Source organism: Etheostoma cragini, chromosome 1, assembly GCF_013103735.1.
Source record: "Etheostoma cragini isolate CJK2018 chromosome 1, CSU_Ecrag_1.0, whole genome shotgun sequence".
Taxonomy (NCBI): Eukaryota; Metazoa; Chordata; class Actinopteri; order Perciformes; family Percidae; genus Etheostoma; species Etheostoma cragini.
The window spans coordinates 14507244-14529404 of record NC_048407.1 but is presented as its reverse complement, the minus strand read 5'-3'; the positions used below and the strand labels follow the sequence as shown (position 1 = coordinate 14529404).

Here is a 22161-nt window from a genome sequence, read left to right as displayed (position 1 = left end):
TTTTTGGAAAATGGCTGCAATGAAACAAAGAGTGAAAAATTTAAAGGGGTCTGAATACTTTCCGTACCCACTGTAAGCTGCAGTTTTGCCTTCAAGAGAGACGGGATGGGCAAGAGAGGAAACGAAGGCCATGGTACACAGAGTCAAAAGACAGAGACTTTTGCAAAGAAGCGCAAATCATTACTGCTACCTCTATTCATCATTTTTTTCATGCTCAAGTAAGCTCTTTGGTTAGTGCCTATTAATGTAATACAGCATTTTAATGTATGTTGACGCCTTCCAAATGGCTGACAGACCTGATGAAAAGGAAGCCACTCAAGAGCATGGTTTACAAAGACAAAATGGGATTTGTGTCTGAATACTAGATATGGAAAGATGAGACACTTGGTGTATGCATCTCATAAACGGTACAGAAACAGAGATATACACACTGCAATGTAGAAAGAACACTACATCTATGTGGCAGCATATATAGACCCTCAGCTTGAGGCCAATGAGGTAGGAAGGTGGACAAAGACAGATCCCAGGATTGTGCTTTCCATTGATCTCGCCATTGTACTTAAGAGTCTTGGCCAAGGGCTTGTGGACACACAGCAAAGTTGGAACAAATGAAAGACTCAACAGGAGCCTTGGGGGGGTCCTTATGGAAAAAAAGAGCCCAAACAATAAAAGTCACACATTTAATCCTCACTGTGTTTTCTTCTCCTCACCCTTTCATTCACTCCCTTCTGCTGGGACCGAGGCAGTCGGAAAAGTCTTCTTTGGAACAACAAGAAACATGCTGTGACAATTTCGCCACACACACACACACAAACACACACACACACACACACACACACAGACACACACACACAGAGAGTTGCCTATGGCGATATGAACAAAGAACATGACCAAGTCTCCTCTGAACACCCAGTCTGTCCCTGCTTCCCTGTGACCTTTACCGGCCTGTATGCGTGTTCTGTGCATGCCTGCACGTCAAACTAAACAGAAAGGACTCAATTTGTGTTAAAGTAACAAACACATTTAAAATACATTTAAACAATCTATTGTTTTTCTCCTGAGCAATAGACAACACATGAAATATTCTCTTGAAAAACAAACCTATAACTTTTGTAAACGTGCTACAGAAAAGGATTAATGTAAAGTATCAAACAGCAGTGCAGATGAGCAGAGGGTCTCATAGATCAAACACTAAACTAGTAAATTACAATGCATGTTTACAGAATCAACAAGCACCTAACCCAAGAATAATCCCCAGAGAGTGGCAAAAGTAGAAAGTCAGGAGTGAAGCTCAAAGTAAAACCAAGGAATAAAGAAAAAGAATGTTCCATTTCTGTCTAGGAAGGAACATTCTGTCTATGCATCAAGCTCTCCAAACCACATCCTTTAACACCTGGAACCGTCATTAACGCTCAAATACAACCAAAGCAAGCAAATATTAAAACAAAATGGGGTATCAATGGTTAATGTGTCTTATTATATGGAATATAACTGATTTCTTTCTTCTTTGTCATGCTGGCCGTTACCACTGTGGTTGGCTGCGGCGATATTGTGAACCCAGTCTCACCGCTAAGATACGTTTAAGGAACTTTGTAGTTCTTTTGTTATGTTTGGATGCTGATGGATCAAGGGTTAAACTTAACAGATTTAAAATGTTAACACGTGATCTTAACATGATATCATATCACATGGTCAGTAGTTTATACGGCTCGACAACCCACACAACTCATTATTTTTTCATTAGGCTCAACTTTCCCATTATTTACCTCTGCCATCGTCCATACCGTCACTATTGTTTAGGTAACGCGATAGCACTTAATGGCCACACGTAAACAAGAGGTCATAGAGTTCTTTCTAAATATCTAACTTTTAATAGCATGCCCTCAGTTGCCTAAACAACAGGTTGAACAAAGGATAAACATTTCCCTTATGTAACCTAGAGCTAAAGAGGGGAGCTTTTCTGAGTTTCAGACAGACAGAGAAAAAAGTGTCTTGTTTGTATCTCTGTTGTTTGCTCAAAGACCAGTTGGCAAAGTTCTGCTAGTGAACATCGACAGGGATGTTGATTTGACCAGGACTCTCTGTGCACTGAGGGAGTTACAAAACTTAAGTTGACGCCAGCAGGAAACCAAAATAGCATCATGGAGGTTTTTTGCAGCATTGAGATTAATGCGTAATAATGTATATTACCTCTGCTAGATCGGTCCACATGCTCCAGGTCTTCAACAAAGTTGATCACATCTGGAAATTCCTCCTCACATACTTGCGCCAGGAAGTGGAGTAATGTGGTTTTTTGGTCCGCTGACTTAGTGTCCTTCAGCTGTCGTAAAACACATATACACAAACAGATAAAGTAGCACACCAGCCCATAAGAAAAAGGAGAAACATAAACGCTTGGCAGAGCTGGAGTCAAAACGGAAGAACCCAGAAACTCAACATTTGACCCAAAGAGACCCACAAGTCTGGGCCCAACTAAAATGTATCAAACAAGTAATAAATCCGATTTACGAGGAAAATTAGAATCAAATGAGGTTTACCAAACAAAAATATTGTGAAACTGTCCGAAACGCTATGGAGCTTCCTTCCTGGAGAGCACGTAAGCAGCAAGCAGAAAGAACTGTTTACAAAATAACAAACCCAAAAAACAAGAACTAAGTTTGCTATTAACTAGAAGAAATTCAGCAAGCCTTTGAAACCTACTATAAGGACGTGCACACTCAACTTGACAAAGCTGAGGACTCAGTAATTATTAAATTCTTAAAATCTCTGGATCTTCCCTCAATAGGAGAACATCAGAATGATGTGCTGAGAACTCCGGTCAATCTTTAGTTTAAAAGTTGATTTTTCTTTTAGTACACTGTTTTTGGGTAAAATCCCAGTTGGACTTATGGCACACAACAACTACCTTTAAAAAGCGCTCTTGGCTGCAAGCAAGAAAGCCGTTACACGGAAATGGCTGCAGACAAATCTGCCATTGAGGACTGACCAATCACCCTTGTTGACAAAATACAATGCATGGAAAAACTGACCTTTACCCTAAGACTACAGGCTGAACAGTATACAAAGCACTGAGAAAGGTGGACTTCATATTATTTAAAGAGTAGCTTGATGTCTGTGTGAGCGATTATTCCATTTTGTACTAATGTATGGCCTGTGTCAACCTTGTCAACCTGCCTGTTTACTTTTGTTCTCCATCTTTGATATTTATTTGTTCCCCTTTTTTATGCTTATTTAGTTGTTATTTTTTAAACAAACTGATAAATTTAAATAAAATGAAAAATAAAAATAAAAGTTACACACAAAGACCTATGACAATTAAATCTTCTATTTTATTTCAATTGGGTTAATTATGTATTTTATTTTGGTTAGGTGAAATGAACTCTGTGTTGTCACATCCAGCAAACATCCTCACTATCTGCGAGCTGCCTGTCCCGAGGAACACACTGGAAAAAAACGCGGTCTCTGTAGACAACCCAGGGTCTACTGTGGTGTCATAGCAGCCTACAGACAGCAAGTTCTTGTTGGTATTGCAGAGTAAGGAGCCCACCAGCATCTAACTGGACTGAAGTGACATTTGAAGGTATGTTTAAAAGCTGTTTACTGTGCTGCAGCCAAAGCTCCGGTAAATAGCTATCCAGCCTGCAAACTGACGTTAGCAGTGCTCTTTCCCCTAGTGACTGTTTGTCTGGCCGCTCGATCAACAAGCTAAGGTGCAGGACGTGTGATCATGATTGTAACATAGATAAGAAAGAGACTTTAGCAAGCTAATGTGGGTTGTTCAAAGTACTGTGTTGTTTTAGCACGCTGCTGTCTGGCTTAGTGTGACCGCCTGCTCTGCATATGATATAACAGTGACATTAATGCTTTATGCAATATTTGATTGGCTTGATTAAAAAAAGAAGAAGAAAAAAAGATTCAGTTGGAAAGGTTTTGCTGCTGAGAATTTACAGAAATGTGTTCTATAGCAATTTTATACAGGATGTTATGTGTCATTGTCCTTTATTTAGCCACCCTAAGTCCTGTCAATAGCTTTAGAAAAGCTGAGTATTGACGGTGCTACATATGAGCCCTGTACTCATGCAGCAGATGCATATTTACTATGTGATGACCCCCCCCCCCCACTCACACACACACAACACATTTTCAACGTATCTGATACATTTCCATCATCGTTCTTTTCTTTTAAAGTCTAATGCCAAGATGTCTTTCAGTATCCCCGCCAAACATCCCTCCTGTGGAGTACGTTGCTGTGTATCTCACTAGGTGATCTATTGGTAGACAGCAGTGTGCTCAGTCCTGCTGGGTTTAATCATGTTTGTATTATCTTCTCTAATCAAACATTCTCATCTCTTTTCATTTCTGTTTTCTCATTTTTTCAAAAGCTTCAAGTGCTTGCTCACAAAAGGGCCCTCTCTGAATTTAGATGGATGGTAATCATAGTTGACAATGTAAACATTTGGCTTCTTCCAGTTAGGCTGGGTGCAATTTTCCTGTGCTGTGGAGTGTGCCATGGAATTAAGTTGTCAAACCCGGGGGCAGGCACAAAGGGGATGTCTTCCTCTGTATATCCTGCCTCTGACATCGATGAACACCTTGGTCCCACGACATACAAGCATGAAAATGAGCAAACAGACAACGTGGAACAGCAGCATTACAGATGCGATAAACACCAAACACATTTCTTCATAGACTTTTATTAATTGACTATATTAGCGTCACGCTAAAATGAAAACTAATCCATCATCTATGTTTGTATGAATCCATGTTTGTGTAAGCACTGGTGTTTATATGAACATAAGCACCCGAGTCTAACAGGGCAGAGAGGTGGCAGTGATGAATGGCTGCGATGGTTGTTACTGTGGAAACTGCAGTGAGTGTGCCAACAGCTGTAACCACTGGAGGATTCTCCTATTCCAGGATAACACTCTGTTCTCACCATCACTATCATACAGGAAAACATATTGACGGTGAGGTAAAGGTATTTGCTAACGCTGACCGACGGACCATGCATCGGTAGTCCTGCAGGGTGTGAGAACTTAAACCTCAGTTATGTATCCAGATCAGGAGAATGAGATTAAATGGGTATGGCTGCTTTAAAAGATGCCAGCAGGAACAGAAAAAAACTTGTCTGGTGGGGCTGATAGTGTTCAATCAAATGACAGTTTCAAAAAAAATGTCTTATCACACTTAAGTGAGCCACTTAAGATCAGCACGCTGATAGGGCTCCGATATGGTGGCATAAAAGACAAAATAACACTCCTTGAAACATGCAGCCACACAACTATAGACAGTAGGTGATTATGCGTGTGCATGTGTGTGTGTATGTCACTGACTGAGTACTAACACATGAGATGATTAACAAAGCATTAGTCTCTGAGTTTCCTGGGTGCTAAGTCAATGCTGTAAAAGGCTAAAAAAACTGCGCCAATTAAAATAGAAAGACTCCAACCAAATATAATCAATAACTCAATAATTAATCTGTTATAGGTCCAGGTCCGGATAGGCGGCCATATGGACACAGACCTGGACCACAGTCGGCCAATTAGTGTACTGTGGTCATTGCAGTATTTAAAAAAAATAACATTATTGCTGTAGTGCAACTGTGAACAAAGCTGTGAAAAAAAGGTAACATTCTATGTCATGAATTGTTTTCGTTGAACACGTATCCCTCACACCGAAGCCCTGACACTGGAGGGATTAAGCCCTGCATACTGTATGTGAACAGTTGAAAGTAAATCCCGCATTTCAACCCTCACCTTGCAGAGGGAACTGAGGTCAAAGCCATATGACTGGGCGTTTCGAGATCCTGCATTCATGTAATTCCCCAGCAGCAGCACCAGCTCCAGCAAGCGGCCAAAGGAGCGGCTCTTCCTGACCTCATCACACGCAGCGTTTACAGCCAGGATATCGGGACGCAGGTTGTTTACCTGCTCCTCAAACTGCAGCCGGAAGAGGATATGGTTCAGGCGAGGACGCAGCCTCTTTACACTGCTCATCTGGGAAAACAAGGAAGAAAGAAGGAGAAAAGAATATGAAAAGGAGAACTATAGAAAAGAGAATAAAGCAGGAGAGCCAGTGAACATATTTAAACTTAAAATAACCACATTCACACTTTTTTCACATTCAGTCGATCTCATTTAAAAGACATTTATGCATCCGGCATGCTGGAAAGTTTTGCTAGGCAGTAGTAATAGATGCTGGCACTGATTTGATTTGGGACCCAGGTCTGGTAAGTTAATTGTGGAGTTAGTGTCCATATAGGGCAGGCAGCGGAGGGGGTGGATTATACAATAGGCTGCCTTGGATTACCACTCTCACACAATTAGAGAAAATTGGAAAATATTGCATTGAGCCCTGGGCCTGTCCACAACAGTGAGTGTGTACGTGTGTGGGGTGGTGGGAAGGGGCGCAGGTTCCAATTGTCTGTTTCACACAACAGCTGGCTGTGTGGTTTGATGTCCTCCATCAAGGGTTTAATTATAGCTACTGTAATGTTATCAAATGACTATTTCAGTGAGTGAGTGAATGAGTGAGTGAGTGGGTGAGTGTGTGTGTGTGTGTGTGTGTGTGTGTGTGTGTGAGAAAAGGAAAGAGTAATTGGGGCAGGAGAAGAACATGACAAAAGTAAGAAGAAGCAAGGCGCACCAGAACAAAACATGAAATGGAGCCCAGAAATGGGACAAATTATGTGATAAGGATATTGTAGTAGGAAGAACATAATGAGAAAAAGACAGAAAGAAAGAAAGAAAGAAAGAAGGAAAGAAAGAAAGAAAGAAAGGTCCTTCAGAGTAAATGTGTGCAGCGGTTGTTTCCATTGAGGCTACAGAAGGCAATGGACAAAAGTCTGCTGAAGTTCTAACTAAATGTACTATAAAGAGAAAGTTATGGAAATTAAAGCATGTATATTGCGAAGTTATCATTTATTTACGTGGTAGTGAGAGGGAAAATACAGTTTTGTTGGTGTACTGTAGACTTCTCTCATGCTATCAAGAGTGTTGGTGAATTTTGAAAAAATGATGCACCACATAGTGTAAAAAAAAATGAATGTGAGTAAATATTTTTGGTAACTTAAAAGACGTGTCAGTCATTAGGACTGCGACTACAGTTAAGCCCGCAGGGAGCAAACAGAGTGGTAAACAGAGTGACTCCTTAGATTTTTGGGATTGAAATGAAGTCTCCAAGCCATCAACCACAACTGATGTACAGCAATAACAGCGACTCTACTGTATAAAGATGACTGGTGTAAAAGACACTAGAATATGCTTTAATCTAATTACATAGGGATGCACAGAAATAATGACTTCTAAAATAAAAATGTATGTACCACAGTCGCTGCAAAAAAACAAAATTACTACATTACCCTAGTGTCCCAAGCACTGTAACTGTTTACAATGCAATCCCATTTATTCCTACTACACACTACTATACTCAAGGTAAAGTTCAATCAAGCCTAGGAGTGGCAGAGATGGAAGGAAAGGTAAAATGCATGTGCTTGCACAATGGTAAATTAAAAATCTCCTTTGAACCTGAGCTTTTCTGATAGGTGAAGCAAACAGGCCTCCTTGGGCCCACGCAGGCACTGAAGCACAACAACATTATATAAACGGCTTTTCTTTGTTCTATGTCTCCCTGATGAACTGTACTCAACAGCTGAGCATGCTCTATTTCTCTTTTTCAGCCCCCCCCCCTCTCTTCTAATCAACCGCTCAGTCAATGTATTTTTATTCGGTGATGAGATTTTCTTTCATGGGTGTTTACAAAACAGGTGGGTGCATGGGGCAGAAGATGATTCAGTGTTTTGTCAGAAAGACAAAAAACGCTTCACGGTTCATGCATAATTCTGAATAAAGCCATTTTGAAAAGTCTTTAAGAAAATGATTCAGAGATAATTAGGCGGCAATGCTGCTCTTTGTGCATAAATTAGAGCGGTAGTTAAAAACTGCCCTGTCTTTCCACTTACTGCTTAAAAATATAGAATTTTAAAAAGCTTGGGATTGCGATATTCATATGAAAGTGCTCTGTTTGTGTGTGTGTGTGTGTGTGTGTGTGTGTGTGTGTGTGTGTATATATACTCACCACAACCCCAAACTGCTCCGGCTCCGACAAATTTGCGTACTCATTTTTATACTTGGCCAAGGCGTTCAGCTGCTCCTGCTCTGGTAGGTGCTTAACAAGGTTCTAGAAAGAGAGGAATAAAAGGAGTGAGAGGCAGCGGGGATAAAAAGCAGAGCAGACGAAAGCAACCAATCTGCATTTACATGAAATTAGCCTTCTGATGGTGATGTCATGATACTTTATATACTTTGTTGTAATAATTGTAGTTGGTATGGTGTCATAGCCTCCTCATTTACATGTTTTTAACTTATTACAAAATGTAACTATTTAATGTGTCCAAAAAGTAAGTCATTTGCCCGTGGGGCATTAGTTTTCCTGGCTCTCAACAGCAATGTGGTTGCCCACAGTCCATGCCAATGTGGTGTTTCCTTTGAATTTAATTTGAAAATTGCCCTAGGACTACCACTCTCTGTACTGTGCTTGTTTAGAAATCTAACCTACTGCTGTTTCATTGGCTGTGTGTTTTGGTGAGTGTCAGCCCTGTTGATGAGTTTCAGTAAAAACAAAGAATAAAATGTATTTTATCATCAAACAGAAGACTATATCCTTAGGGCTATTTATATGTATAGAGACAATTGAAAGTGATTGGGTTTTTTAGACAGCCAAAAGGAATAAATGTAAATTATGTAAGCCACGTTGATTACATTCTCCTCTGAATTTAACAGCCATCTCAACAGATACTGCTGCTATGAAATAAATATGTTGGTCTGATGCATTCAAATTGGTTTGAAAATCTGTTCCCCAATGCCTGGAGACAGAAAAAAATATTACCACTTTCATTACTTGAGTTTAATGGAATTTGTCTTAATGACTATTAAATATTTCCCTGTTACAATTAACAATTATTGATCCCATTAAAACTTTAAAATGCTCATCCGTAGATCAGGTTTGTTCTTGTTTATTTGTTTCAACTCACCTTACCGGTAACTTTTATGACACAGGAAATTACCTCCAGGGATTAATAAAGGTTAATCTTATTTTATATGCCTGCCTGCCCAAGAGGTCGATAGATGGCGTCCAGCTTGAAGAAACTACTGCTGCCAAGACTACAAACTACAAACCTGGAGCACATTTCCCCAGTCTAGCCTCCCTGCACTAGCAAACTGAGTCACTCGGAAATTATTTTAAGGTTTCATCAGTTTGCCCCGTCCTAAACTTTTGACCTTCTCTGTCCTTAGACTCCTGTATGTAGCCAAAGGTCTACCGACCAGTTGTTGTTTACTTTTCCCTAGGGCCAAGCAGACGCTGAACAGCATTTGCTGCCAGGGCTTAAACCCAGGTAACAGCCTTCCATTTGAAGTCAGTGTTTGAAAATCTATTAAAATTGCATTTTCACGAGTTGAAAAATAAACATTGTATTCTTATTAATTAGATAAGACAAAGTTAATTTGTAAAGCAGCAACAAACTAAACAGAAGAAAAATACAAATTATAAAATAATGCTTAATATCAGGATCACACTTATTCGTTATTATAGCCACGGGTGTGCTTACCAACTGTTTCAACACCTGTTGTACTGTGAGCTTACAGATGCCCGATACCTCAGCCTCAAGCTAAATGTCTTTCAATGTAGACAACAAATCAAGGACGATAGCTTCGATAGAGTTGGGACTATAGATGTTAAAGATTAACTATTAACCTATAGTAAGAACTGTGACCAATTAATACCAAACAGTTAAAAGCAATTTTAACAACAACAACAACAAAATGATTTAAGCTCTTTTTTTTCTGCCAAGTTTGTGGCTCTCTGCTGAATGGTGACACATACTAAGATCTGTGAGGTCTGGCAGGTTAAATCGGCGTTCATACACACAGGGTATGCCAGGCAGACACACAGACAACAACCTTGCAGATGGATGTGGTGGAGGCACGCTTGGACCAATGCTCTGCGGACAGCTGAAGACCTGTTGTCTGTCAGCTGGTAGCAGGGCAGTTCCAGCAAAGCTGCATGTGTCTATGACAATGAATGTAACAGTCCGCAGATGTGGAGAGCTGAAAGTATACCCGGAAGTACTAGACAAGTGAACAGGAACTCTGTAGTAGGGATAGAGAGATTATCGTCCCTGGACGGTTAGCGGTTAATGATCGATCAACAAGGGTCAGAAGAAGAAAAAAAAAATCGTCATTAGCATCCCCAGTTGGGACATGAACCTGATCACCAGAGCAGGAGTAGGGCAGCACTAAAAGTATACTTCCAGCCTCGAGGTAAAGAGTTGTACAATGTAGGTGGAGCTAGGTTTCAATATTCTGTCCATCTCAGAGCTCAGTGCACATCTAAATTAGAGTAAGATGGTCGTCCAAGATTGGCATACACAGTAGATTTATGCTAAACGTGCCCTACCTGGATCATAGGTTCAGTGAGTTGCTCCTCATCCACCTCCACTATCATCCGACGAATTTCCTGGTAAGGCATACGGAAGGAACCCAGGAAGATAGCTACAAAGAAACAAACAAAAGATGCAGCAAATGCTCTGGTAAATAACATATTCACTGTTATACTGAAGTAAGGACCAGTATCGTTGCAATTTCACTCAACTGGTCATGCATATCAAGAATAGGAAACAAACAGATTAGACAAAAAAAAGAATGATGTGAAAAAAGGACATCAAGTAGGAACCAAAGAAAAGTTAAATCAGAGAGACACATCAAAATATAATGTAGCACTGTACCGTAATTGGTCAAATTTAATTACAACTCACTTACATGGAATACATTTGCAGTTTCCTAAATAGTGACGGTATCAATCATGCAATAGAATTAAAACCCCACATACTCCTTCTCAACCTCAAATCAAAGCTTTTAGACTCTTTACCTCCCATGGTGAAACACAAACTACCTACTCTCCTTTCTCTCTGTCCTTGTTGCGGCTCTATAATTTCCGCAGCGTGATTTATCACTGTTACTGGGCTGATTAGTCTCATTTTCTTTTAATACATGAAACAAAGGTCACAGTTCCCCTTGATATAAGCCAATGAGGTGCTAAGATCTGGGAGTGCTTAAGAGATCAGCTGGATCATCATTAATGCCGGGTGCTTTAAAAATTGTCATTTTAAGACCAAGCATGCATGAGAGAAAGAAAGAGAGAAAAAGAGAGAGAGAAAGAAAGAGAAAAAAAAGAAAAAGAGAGAGAGAGAGAGAGAGAGAGAGAGAGAGAGAGAGAGAGAGAGAGAGAGAGAGAGAGAGAGAGAGAGAGACTTTTTCCTCCTGCTACTTTTTTCCTTAATGGGTGCTTATCATTGATAATTAGCTCAGTGTGCATTTGCAGACATGAGTCACGACTAGCAGTGGCCAGGTGTTGTCTTGCTTTAATTGCTATAGCAACATTAAAGGAGCAACTCATTCACTGCCAAAATTCTCTATTGGGGTCACTTTATAACATAAAAGAAAAATATAATACGAGATATGGGAGATAACTTAAGTAAAATAAAGGGGGAAAAGTGAGTGCAAAGTTTATAGTGAGGAGCTGTGGAGGCTGTAACCCTAACATCTAGACACAAGGACATGCAGAAAAGAAAAGAAACAAATACTTACATAGATTCTGTGCAATCTTAGGATCTAGCACCTTGAGCTCTTTAATTCTTTTCTTTATGGATTTTTTATCCTCCAGATCTTCCTCTTCTTTTTTGGCTGATGAAGACAGGAACTCAGAATTATTACCGACACACAAATGCATAAAATGTACACAAATGAACGCACTTACTGAATTGCTGACATAAGTTTGAGACACTCAAATTCAGATGTAGTGAGCTTTTGAGATTTACATATATTTTTCCGGTGTCCAGGTACAACATAAGGAAGGACTGGAATGTAGATTGTCCACTTGCTTTATATATTGAGTTCTAATACTGTAGTCCTTTTAAGAACAGTTAAGAACAGAGATTTGCGATGAGATGAGTTGAAACTTGCAATTTCTTGCAACGAGCTGATCTGCAGTGTTCTAAAAATTGCCAATTGAGATGCTTGGTACAGCTGCGTTTCCAGTGATGAATCGGCGAAAAACACGTGTTATTTCTCTGATTAACTCCTTGTTTCTAATGCCGCTGGGCGCTCCCTCTCTTTAGTCACTCTCCATATCGCGTGGCCATTTGATGTTACCCTATGTTTTGACCAGCAGTTTGTAAAATATAAATATTATGGATAATTTCATTTTTTTAGTGTTTAGCTGACTTTACCAGCTGACTTTTCTATTGGCTGTTGAAAAAGGGGACGGCCCTCATGTGCTAAAACCAGTCTCTGCGACTTGAACAGCCAAATCACAGCAAAACAATCCGCTGGTTTGAGTCGAGCCGAGACACATAGCTCTGGCCGGTTCACAGCTCTGTAACTTTTCCCTGCGACATTCTAAAAACGGTGAAGATCAGCAATGGCTGCTCCAAAAACACTATGTTGCCCATACAGTAATCAGGTTAAGAGTAAAGGTAAATCTGTTGTGGGTCACATGGAGCCAGGTACTGTAAGTGGGATCATGAGTGTGCTATTGGTAAATAGGAGCCCCTCCTTTTTACCAATAGCACAGTCCTCCCATGATGATCCAATGATATCTGGATTACAAAACAAAAAATACACACAAAAATACACAACCCTCTTGAGCCACACTCACAAAGAGGAGTTCATGGTTGGTTTGAATTATTTAAGACACCAGATTAAGAGAACAAAATGTGCATCCCAGGAGTATGCTGGGTAATTGTCTAGTGCTGTAATTATGGTGAAAGGAGAGGAGAGGAGTTCATCTGAAGGAAAGGTATTTCTACTGTTCCACATAGGCTCAGTCTTCTTTCAGGGATCCTGCGTCTAATTAAAAAGTGAAGAGGTATGCTGGGAGCTCTTGCAGCAAATAATGTTAGCATGTCCACAAACATGCACACCTACAGTAAAGCCAACCACACACACAAATACACAAACATGGCCACACACTGAGCTATCCTTGGACTTACGTGGCTCCTCTGTTGGGACACTGTCCTCACAGTCTTTCAATGTGTGAGAAGGGGGAAACGCCAAAGACAGGCAAAGAGGACAATGGAAAATGTGTACCATAGGAAAGGAAGAGGAGAGAGAATAAAGAGATAAAAATACATTTTCACAAGACATGAAGAGACTCAAGTAAGAAAAGACCAAATATGTGCTAAAGAAATTAATGAATAATGACTGAATATATAGTAGAAAACAACTAGACCAAATAATAAACTGAATTATCTGTACATTTCACTAATTTACCAAAAAATCTAACCTGTCTTCGTCCACAACTACAAACACATGACACACAGACATGCATGGTGTAATTTTAATCTTGGTCAAGATTAGCTATTTTAAAAATGAGTCAATAAATCAGTGTTGCCAAAGCAACTATTTTGACATTTAATTATAAATATTCATAACAATCCTGTTAACTTAAAAATAGCAATGTCATCAATGATGATAAATAATTCCTTTGGGTGTTTGACAGTTTGTTGGAGAAAACAAGCAATTTAAATATGTAACATTCGGGAATTGTGATGGAAGTTTGTCATTATCTGACATTTTAAAGATCAAATAATTCAACAGTTGCTTTGTTTGGTACTGTCTGACCGTGTTCACTAAAAGCTCCGTTACCAGCGAGCATATTTGCAATTCCTAGTCCTAGTCGAAAGCATGTCCCGCCCTACTCTGCTTCTGATTGGCTTACCCTGGATTCTTGCCCTAATCAATATCACGCCTCATGTCTAAACTTAACCAATCCAAACAATAATGACGAGTACCAGCCAATCAGGGGTGAGGGAGGGACTTGTTGCAGATATTGATTAGCTTTTACAGCAGCCAATAGAACTGAATGTGCGTTACGAGCAATGCTAGCGGTAAAGCTGATTCAGCCCGGACTGAGACCTAAAATAGCGTCCAAGACTGACAGGTAGGGCTGCACAATTAATCACATTTTAACCACGATCACAAGATTGGCTTCCCGCGATCAAATTTGCGTGATCGAGCAATATTTTAAATACGTTATTTCATAGAACGCTCCATTGTTGTTTTTTTGCAAAGCCAATCTACCAATCTGTAAACCACTGTCTAAACACGTGCCAGTGGTGCCTTGCACCACGCCGTTTAGTTTCTATATATGTAGACACATAGAGGACAGAGTAACATGAGGAAACTTCAACATGTAGCAGTCAGTTACACGACGGTCTCAAGGTTTACCAGTTTACTAGTAAATGCAACATTTTGTCCCGTCTGAGTTGTTTTTCAGACAGCAGTTTTTTTCAGCAGCAGTGACCAGTGCTAGTTAGTGTCTGTTAGCTCACAGGGCTCTAGGGTAAGAGTAATATTATTTCTTTAGGTTGCACCGGTGCACCTGATGTCCTCTCATCCTCCACTCCCTCTCCTCTTACTCTCCGCGCTGGTCCACACTTCTGAGATTTGTCATTTAATTGTTTTTAAAACAGCTGTATATTGTTAAGCATGAGAGGCAAACTTGTATTAGTACCAGTGTTTCCGCTGTCACCTCTGCAATCGCGGCTGCCGCAGCGAAAGACATAAGTAGTTATTGAATGCAACAAACTTCAGTTTGTAGAGTAGTAGCGTGTGAGACGGAGCCTGCAGGACCTGGGCGAGAGATGTGACCCATGGCCAGAATATCACAGTTCATAAAAATGCAGCGCAGTGACAAAACGACAATTTATACACGCAACATGTGTAACTCTGCTGACCTGCCATTCGACCCCTGCTGAACCCATTTATAATGAGTCAGCCGTCACTCTGTGAGTAGCATCCATCACACTCCCTCTCTCTCCCTAGGTCTTTTAATCAGCTATTGTTGAAAACAAGTGAAGGAGCTTTCTCAGAGATACATAGAAAAAAAGAAACTTCGTAAATCACCTCAGTATTATATTCACTGTTGTCAAACGTTTCTCATATATTTTGTGACATCTTAATGACAAGTCAAAATCGTTCCACTTTACTCCAAGTCAGGGAATTATTCATTGGACCGTTAGCATTTGACAGTGTAATAAAACTTTATAAAATCTTTATGAGTCGAAATTATTTCACTTTACTTGAAGTCAAGGAAAAATATTCATGATACAAATACAATGTCAAAACCAACCACATTAATATTACCACGTACTAATGTTGTAATGACATGTATAAAGCTAAATTGTTTCTTTAAGTTTGATGATTAGGCCTGCTATGACATTAGTGACAACAGTTTATGTTGGTTATGTCTAGGTTAATGTCAAAAACATTGATAGGTTAGATTGTCTTGCTTAATGCAAAGTTGTCATAACATAAATATCACAAACAATTAGGGGACGACCGATTAATCGGCCGATTTCCGGCATGTGTTTAATATTTTCTTCAGAGCAAAAACAAAGACATGCTGCTGGTTGCTACTGTGTTGCAGCCCTATCATTAAAATTGTTAAATTATTTTATTAATGAAAGTTTGCAGATTTCTGTTCTCAGAAGTTTGAAAAATGGTGCTAAGTGCACTTAGCATTTATTTTTTAATTAAAAAGTTTGACAGTTTATTTTCTTCTTACTGGTTTTGTTTATTTGATATATATTTTTATACATTATTTATACATTATATGTTGTCATTCATAGCATTCGTTTCAATGTCTCACTATGGGATCCGCCTCCCTGCGTATTCCTCAGAAGCATTTATCTCATTACGCCAATCCTAATTGGTTGGTGATCGAGTATCTGCATCAGGTGGGTCCATTCCCCTTTAAATAGCTTACGCTACAACACGGACACCATTCTAAAACCTCTGCTCACTTCAAAGTATATCTCTCTGTCGTGCAGGCTAGCTAGCTTAACTGTCCACAGACCGGACTCGCAGCTGGACCTTGGCACGGCAGCCCCGTACATGGAGGAGGTACTCAAGCTGCACCACGAGGACGAGGACTGCGAGGACATTAGCGCCGGTGCGTCCTAGAGGAGCTAACAGGCGCTAACTAGCACCGACTAGCACTGGTCACTGCTGTTTGTGCAAGACTCCTTCATGATCATGACCAATGTCATGGTTATGTCAATGTCAAGTTAGTCTTAAACAGACCATTCACAAAAGTGTTTTCAAGTGAGCTTCTAAAGCCATCTAAATACCATTCAAAATGCCAGCAGAAAAAATGAGTTGGTCTTAGACATGAAGGACAGCAGTCACTACAATAGTACCTTTTCTATTTAAAAAACGCCTTCCACCTTACTGTAAATATGTGTAATGAAAGATAATATGTGTGTGTAAATATGTTCAACAAGTAATGATGCAAGGGCACTTCCCTTTGGATTGTCTTCATGAAGACTGAGTGCAGAACAGGGCCAGCTAAAGAGTATAATACAAAATAAAGAAACTCAAAAAATTATAATGCATGAATGAAATCTACAAACATGTAAATGTGTCAATATTTCAGTTAAAGAGCAACATTCATAACGGAAGTATTTATTCTTCGTGACTGTAGTCTGGAATTTGATGTTATTGGGTATTAGGATGCAATATAAGGAGCCGGCCCTCGAAAGCCTCCAGCTTACTGCATTAAGATGTTGTATTGATCTACTCATCATAAATTATAGCTTCACAGAATCTCATTTATTACACCAACACACATTGACTCTCTCTCAAACGCACACACACAACAAACACGTAGTAGCAGAGCATTAACCACCTTGTTTCAATGCATATAAAGATACTTGGCTGGGTCATGTAGTCCATGAATCATTCTCACATTATAACGCAAATGGCTTTATCCATCTGTAAAATACAAGAAATAGTGATATACACAGACACACACACACACACACACACACACACACACACACACACACACACACTTATGTGTTATCCGTTAAATCAGCTAATTAGATTGCCCCCTTCCAGCATCACCCCCAATCTCTCTAGCCTTAAAACTGTTCTTCTTCAGGGAAGCCTGCTCATTATACATCAGCCAATTTAAATCCTGCAAGGGGTCAGAGGTCACTGGTTAATCAATCAGAAGGACCGGCGACTGTTGTAGTTATCAGATTGCGCTATCACACAGGAAGGGGATGGAAGATAAGGGTACACTTACAAGTGGAGAGCAGTGGGCACTCAGAGTCACATTACAGGTCGAGCAAAAGTAGGGAAGAAGCAAAGGAGATGGTGTAGGTATGGTGGGACTATAACATATGTCTATATTAGGCTATAATGGCAAATGGATTTGCCAACATTAATGTGTATAATGATGACAAACTGTTGGGGAAAAGAAAAGGAATACCAGTTTAGAGAGTCAAAGCGACAGAGAATCAGAGATTTAGCCTGACAGAAAGATTTAGGTTACAAAAGAAGCAACTGGCAAAAAACAGTTAACATCAGATGTTGAGAACAGATCGGTGCAGAAAGGGGAAAGCAGGACTTGATCACAAAACAGGAAAGAGCAGTACATTAGAAACAGACACCAACCCTAAGTCAACAGACTCAGTTGAAAGACCTACTCTGCTCTGCCACGGCTCACACGGTGCTAGCCGTCCACAATTTGAGCACTTTCAAGTTAAAGCCTCTCAATGGAGAACTGTGATGAATGTCAACTTCATGGCGTGGAAGGACAGATAAGGTTAAAAAAACAATGTAAAAAAAAGTCTCAATTTTCTTTTACCCCAGTGTAGTTGACTTGAGGATTCTGCATTATTTACACAATAAAACACAGAAACAAAAATAAATATTTTATTTTTATTCATGAAAACTTTTATTCATTCCTTGAGAAATAAAAATTAATGTTTAGTCGTAGGGCCAGACAGGGATGCAAAGCTAGAATTTAAAAAAGAGTTATCTACTTGTCTTGCTTGTAATAGTGCTACAAACTAGTTTTGATCCAACAGTTTAAAGTCATATTTTGACAAAAATATGACAATATGTTACATTGCGCATACACATGCTTTCCCAAACAGTAGCACATCCCAAAAGGCAGTATCAGTGAATTTTGGCGTCAAAGCACTAAAGGGAATGGTGGATGAAATGAAACTGCTGCATAGAACATGACTGATGTTGTACATGACAGGCTGGCCTCAGAGACAAGCAAGTAACACCTCAAATCCTCCCCCCCCCCTCACACACCAAAATCCCCTCTTTCTCCTGAGCCCTATACACTCACACCAGCACTTCATCTTATCAGGAGGAATTTCTAATCAGTGAAAACGCCGGAACTGCCCTCCTTTTTCACTCTCTCTCTCGCACACACACACACACACACACACACACACACACACACACACAAAATCTTAGCACTAAAGTCAAATGGAAAAGAAAAAATCCTGTACTCAATAACTCATACTAAAGTCTATTCAAGTGAAGTAAAAAACTGACAGCATTGTGAGTGTGAGAGTCAAGAGACAGTGTGTGTGTGTGTGTGTTTATTTAGCCTGTCATTTTATCCAATATGTGTCCAACTATTGTACTTCCTAAGGAGATATAACACCCTCTACTGACTTTTCTCATGACGGGGTGTCTATTTATGGCATGTTGTAGTGATACGATTGTCTCCCCCTGAGAGAACAGATACACAAGCACACAGCAAAGAGAAAGTTGAGAGGGCAGCGGTCTTAAAAGGGAAATTAAATCACTGTGTTGTTTCCAATTGCCAATCAAGGCAGTCATGCAGGTAAAGTTTAAATCACTGTTATTAGGGGAGTTTCTGTAGCACGGAAAATTTGGGGGGCTCTCAATTCAATGAGCACACACACACACACACACACACACACACAGACACACGCACACGCACACACACGCACACACACACACACACACACTCGCCTCAAGCAAAATCCACTATGAGACATCTGATGCACAGGAGGAGGGCTGTCTGCAGCAAGTGAACAAATCCACCATTTCGACACATCTGTCAGCTCTACAGTCTCTACAGTCAACAGATGGGAGACAAACCAGTCAAACCAGCCGCGCAGCTTGACTGTTGACTCATTGTATGGTTCTGATCCAGCTAAGTCTTAAACTTCAGTCAGCCTGACAGAAAGCTCAAGAGAACCTAACATCCAGTAACAATACACACCTGCCCTCACCTTTCCCTCTCTGCCTTGTGAATGCACACACACTACACCATCCTGACTAACACTGACAGGACGGCTTGACTGGTCTGTGTGCACAAGGACTATCTCCTCCCCCCCCCCCCCAATCTCGAGTTGTGTGTGGGTACCAATGAGTGTGAGACAGAGACAGAGATCAGAGTAATGAAGTGAGGAGCTAATCAAAGTGAACCATGCAGGGCCATCTCTCCCTGTGATCCAGACTAGATGACCCAGGGCCATAATTAGTCTGAGACTTTCATTCTGATAACAGCAAATTAACAGACTTCATTAGGCTTTTCTCTCCTCTCTTTCTGCTATACCCAGATTGTTTTTAAATCTAAACCCCTGAATGGCTCCTGCTGCATGAGCATCAGCATCTACAACATATTGCGCCTCACAAAGAAACTAACATACACTACAGAGAGCATGAACGTACAATTAAAAATAACTTCACAAATCTGGACTGAAATTATTGATGCTAAATCAAAAGATTCAACATTGACAAGGAGCTTGTGTTAATCAGTATGTACTGGCCAGTGGGGATGTATTTACCTGTGGCACTATTCTCAGTAGAGTAGTGCCCTCTAAAGGCTTCTTGAAGACCTACCAATGGCCTTAAAATGTGTGTGCATGTGAGTGTTTGTGTATGATAAAATGAGTATTTTCTGACGACTCGTCATATCAGGTATGAAGCGTTTCATTTCACTATGTGACAACAGTCCGATTTGAACAGTTGTTAAGCTTACCGTAACATTTCGCGAGATGGATTGATGGCAGCCTAAATCATTTATCTCTGAAGTCATTTTTCTGTTTTCCTCACCGCAAACATCTCTGCGCCCATCCCTTTAACACTTCCCCCACCCTGCATGCACAAACCTTCATGTGTGAATGAAAAATCATCGCAGAAAAATCAAGTCGCAAAAGCAAATATGTTTTTAACGAGCCAGCCCATTACTTTGGTGATATGAGAACATAAAAACACAAATTGGGAATAAATTGAGGTGCTGATGCTTGAGAAACTGAGGCAGAAAAAATAAAACAATGAAGAAAAGGAAAGCAGAAAAACAGAAGGTTAACCACATAGAGAAAGAAAAGGGAGGCAAAGACCCAGGGAGGACGCGTATGTGCGTGCAAGCAGAGTGTTACTGTAACACATTTGCCATTTCTAACAAGAGTGTCGTTGAATCATGGGCAAATTCATAAAATATATAAATAGTGGGCTTGACGTTGCAAAAAAGAAAAAAAATTAGACATCCATTCACTGTGTGTACTATGTGACCAGACCTTTCCTTTCCACAACAACAAAAAGAGCCTTTAATTATGCATTTGATGAGATCCCTCATAATGGCACAAATTTTCTGCAGCCACATGAAAAGTCATTATAGAACTAATGGTGTTCTTCAAAATGTCACAGCAAAAGCATAAAGAGAGTGGGAGAAAAAAAAAAAGAGAACAAGCAAGACAGAATGTGAGAGAGACAAACAGGAGAGAGTGTCCATTTGATGTGAACAGATATAGTATATACCAAGGGAAAGCAATACTAACTACACGACAGTATGAGATAGACTCCCGCTGGTGTCTAGATACTCCGATCAGATCTTTGTAGTGGTTATACTATACAACTATAAGTCACTTTAGCAGCTAATTATATTTCCAACTCTCAGTGAACACAACAGTGACCACAACCTCACACTCCTAACCTATACATTCGATTTTATTTTACCCAAATGCTCCTGAGACGATAATGAGAATTGTGTAATTAAAGATGTTAGCTGAAGACAACTCAATGCATAAATGATAACATCAAAACTTTGACTGTAAGTTTTTCTAAACATTAGACTTTTTTTGTTTCCCTTTATTAGCGACAGTGGAAAGACAGGAAAGGGTGGAGAGAGACACGCTGCAAAGGACTGCAGGTCGGATTCGAAACCCAGGCCGCTGCAGGACTCTGCCTACATGGGGCACACGCTCTTACTGGGCGAGCTAGAGGCCGCCCCAATATCAGAATTTTCTGTCTCTTTCCGGCATTCGATTAAAAAAAAAACAAAAAAAAACACCTACAATGCTGTTTTGTTTATTTGAAATCCTTTTCATCCCAACCTTCTCTAGTCCTCAATCTCTCTATAATTCCTCTACGATGGTGTCCAGCAACCTCCTCAGCTGCTTTTGTCTAATTGTAAATCAAAAGTTCTCCACTCAGCACACCACAAAAGCTATTGCTGTTCTGACAAATACATGCACTTTGGCTCCAAGAGTCCCATCAAACATCACTCTATGGATATATGAAGTGACTCCAAATCAGAGATAGTCTAAAGGGTCATTGAAGTGACGATTGACGGACTCAAAGCATGGGTTTGAATGACCATTACTGTATTGTGTCACATCGGCCTGAGTTTGACAAGTCACGACAAGCTGTCAGCTCTGGCTGTGGTCTTGACTTCAACATGAGAGCCGTCCCTTAATCATGTGTGCTCTTGAACCACGTCAAAACCCATATGAGCTAGTCTTCCCCCCCCCCATTCGCATGTGCAAACAGCCAAAACCCACACAAATATGCTTCCTACCAAGACCATTATAATGATATGGAAATTGGCTGTCTAATTATCTCTTACAGCATGCCAGAAGTGGGAAGAGAGCTTGTCTTTCCTCAGCTTTCTCTCTGACAGGCAAGATTGATCTGTAGAGCCCGTCATCCACTGAGAACACAGCACACACACATAAAAAAAGAAGGGGAGGGGGCGGGGGGGGGGGGGGGGGGGGGGGGGGGGGGGGCACACTTGCGAAACATCTTGTTCAAGTTTTGAATACCCATGCTGTCACTTCTAACAGTTTATTCATTGAGACTGTACTCATTGTTTGTGAAGCTTTCATGCTGAATGTCGCACTGTATACTTTTACAAGCTTAGTGAAGTCTGTGATTACCACATTAAACAAATTATACAATGATTAATTAGTAATCAAAGTCAAAAAACTTTAAAATAATGTAATGTTATTAACTTACAGTACAGTAGTACAAAAAAAAAAAA

The 22161-nt window shown here is 40.2% G+C and overlaps 1 protein-coding gene across 7 annotated transcripts in view; it reads right to left on the bottom strand.

The window, feature by feature from the left end:
• The window catches only part of LOC117942269 (protein diaphanous homolog 3-like), a 166691-nt gene that overhangs the window by 81067 nt on the left and 63463 nt on the right, over positions 1-22161 (bottom strand). For 4 of the 7 annotated variants that reach the window (XM_034867767.1, XM_034867701.1, XM_034868086.1 and 1 more), the window contains 6 exons: positions 13049-13081; positions 11646-11741; positions 10456-10550; positions 8077-8178; positions 5757-5996; positions 2191-2320 (listed from right to left, as the gene is read on the bottom strand). In XM_034867767.1, coding sequence (XP_034723658.1) covers positions 2191-2320; positions 5757-5996; positions 8077-8178; positions 10456-10550; positions 11646-11741; positions 13049-13081 — 696 coding nt within the window. The remainder of the gene's footprint in view (positions 1-2190; positions 2321-5756; positions 5997-8076; positions 8179-10455; positions 10551-11645; positions 11742-13048; positions 13082-22161) is intronic. The other 3 variants (XM_034868004.1, XM_034868169.1, XM_034867845.1) reach the window with 1 other exon arrangement.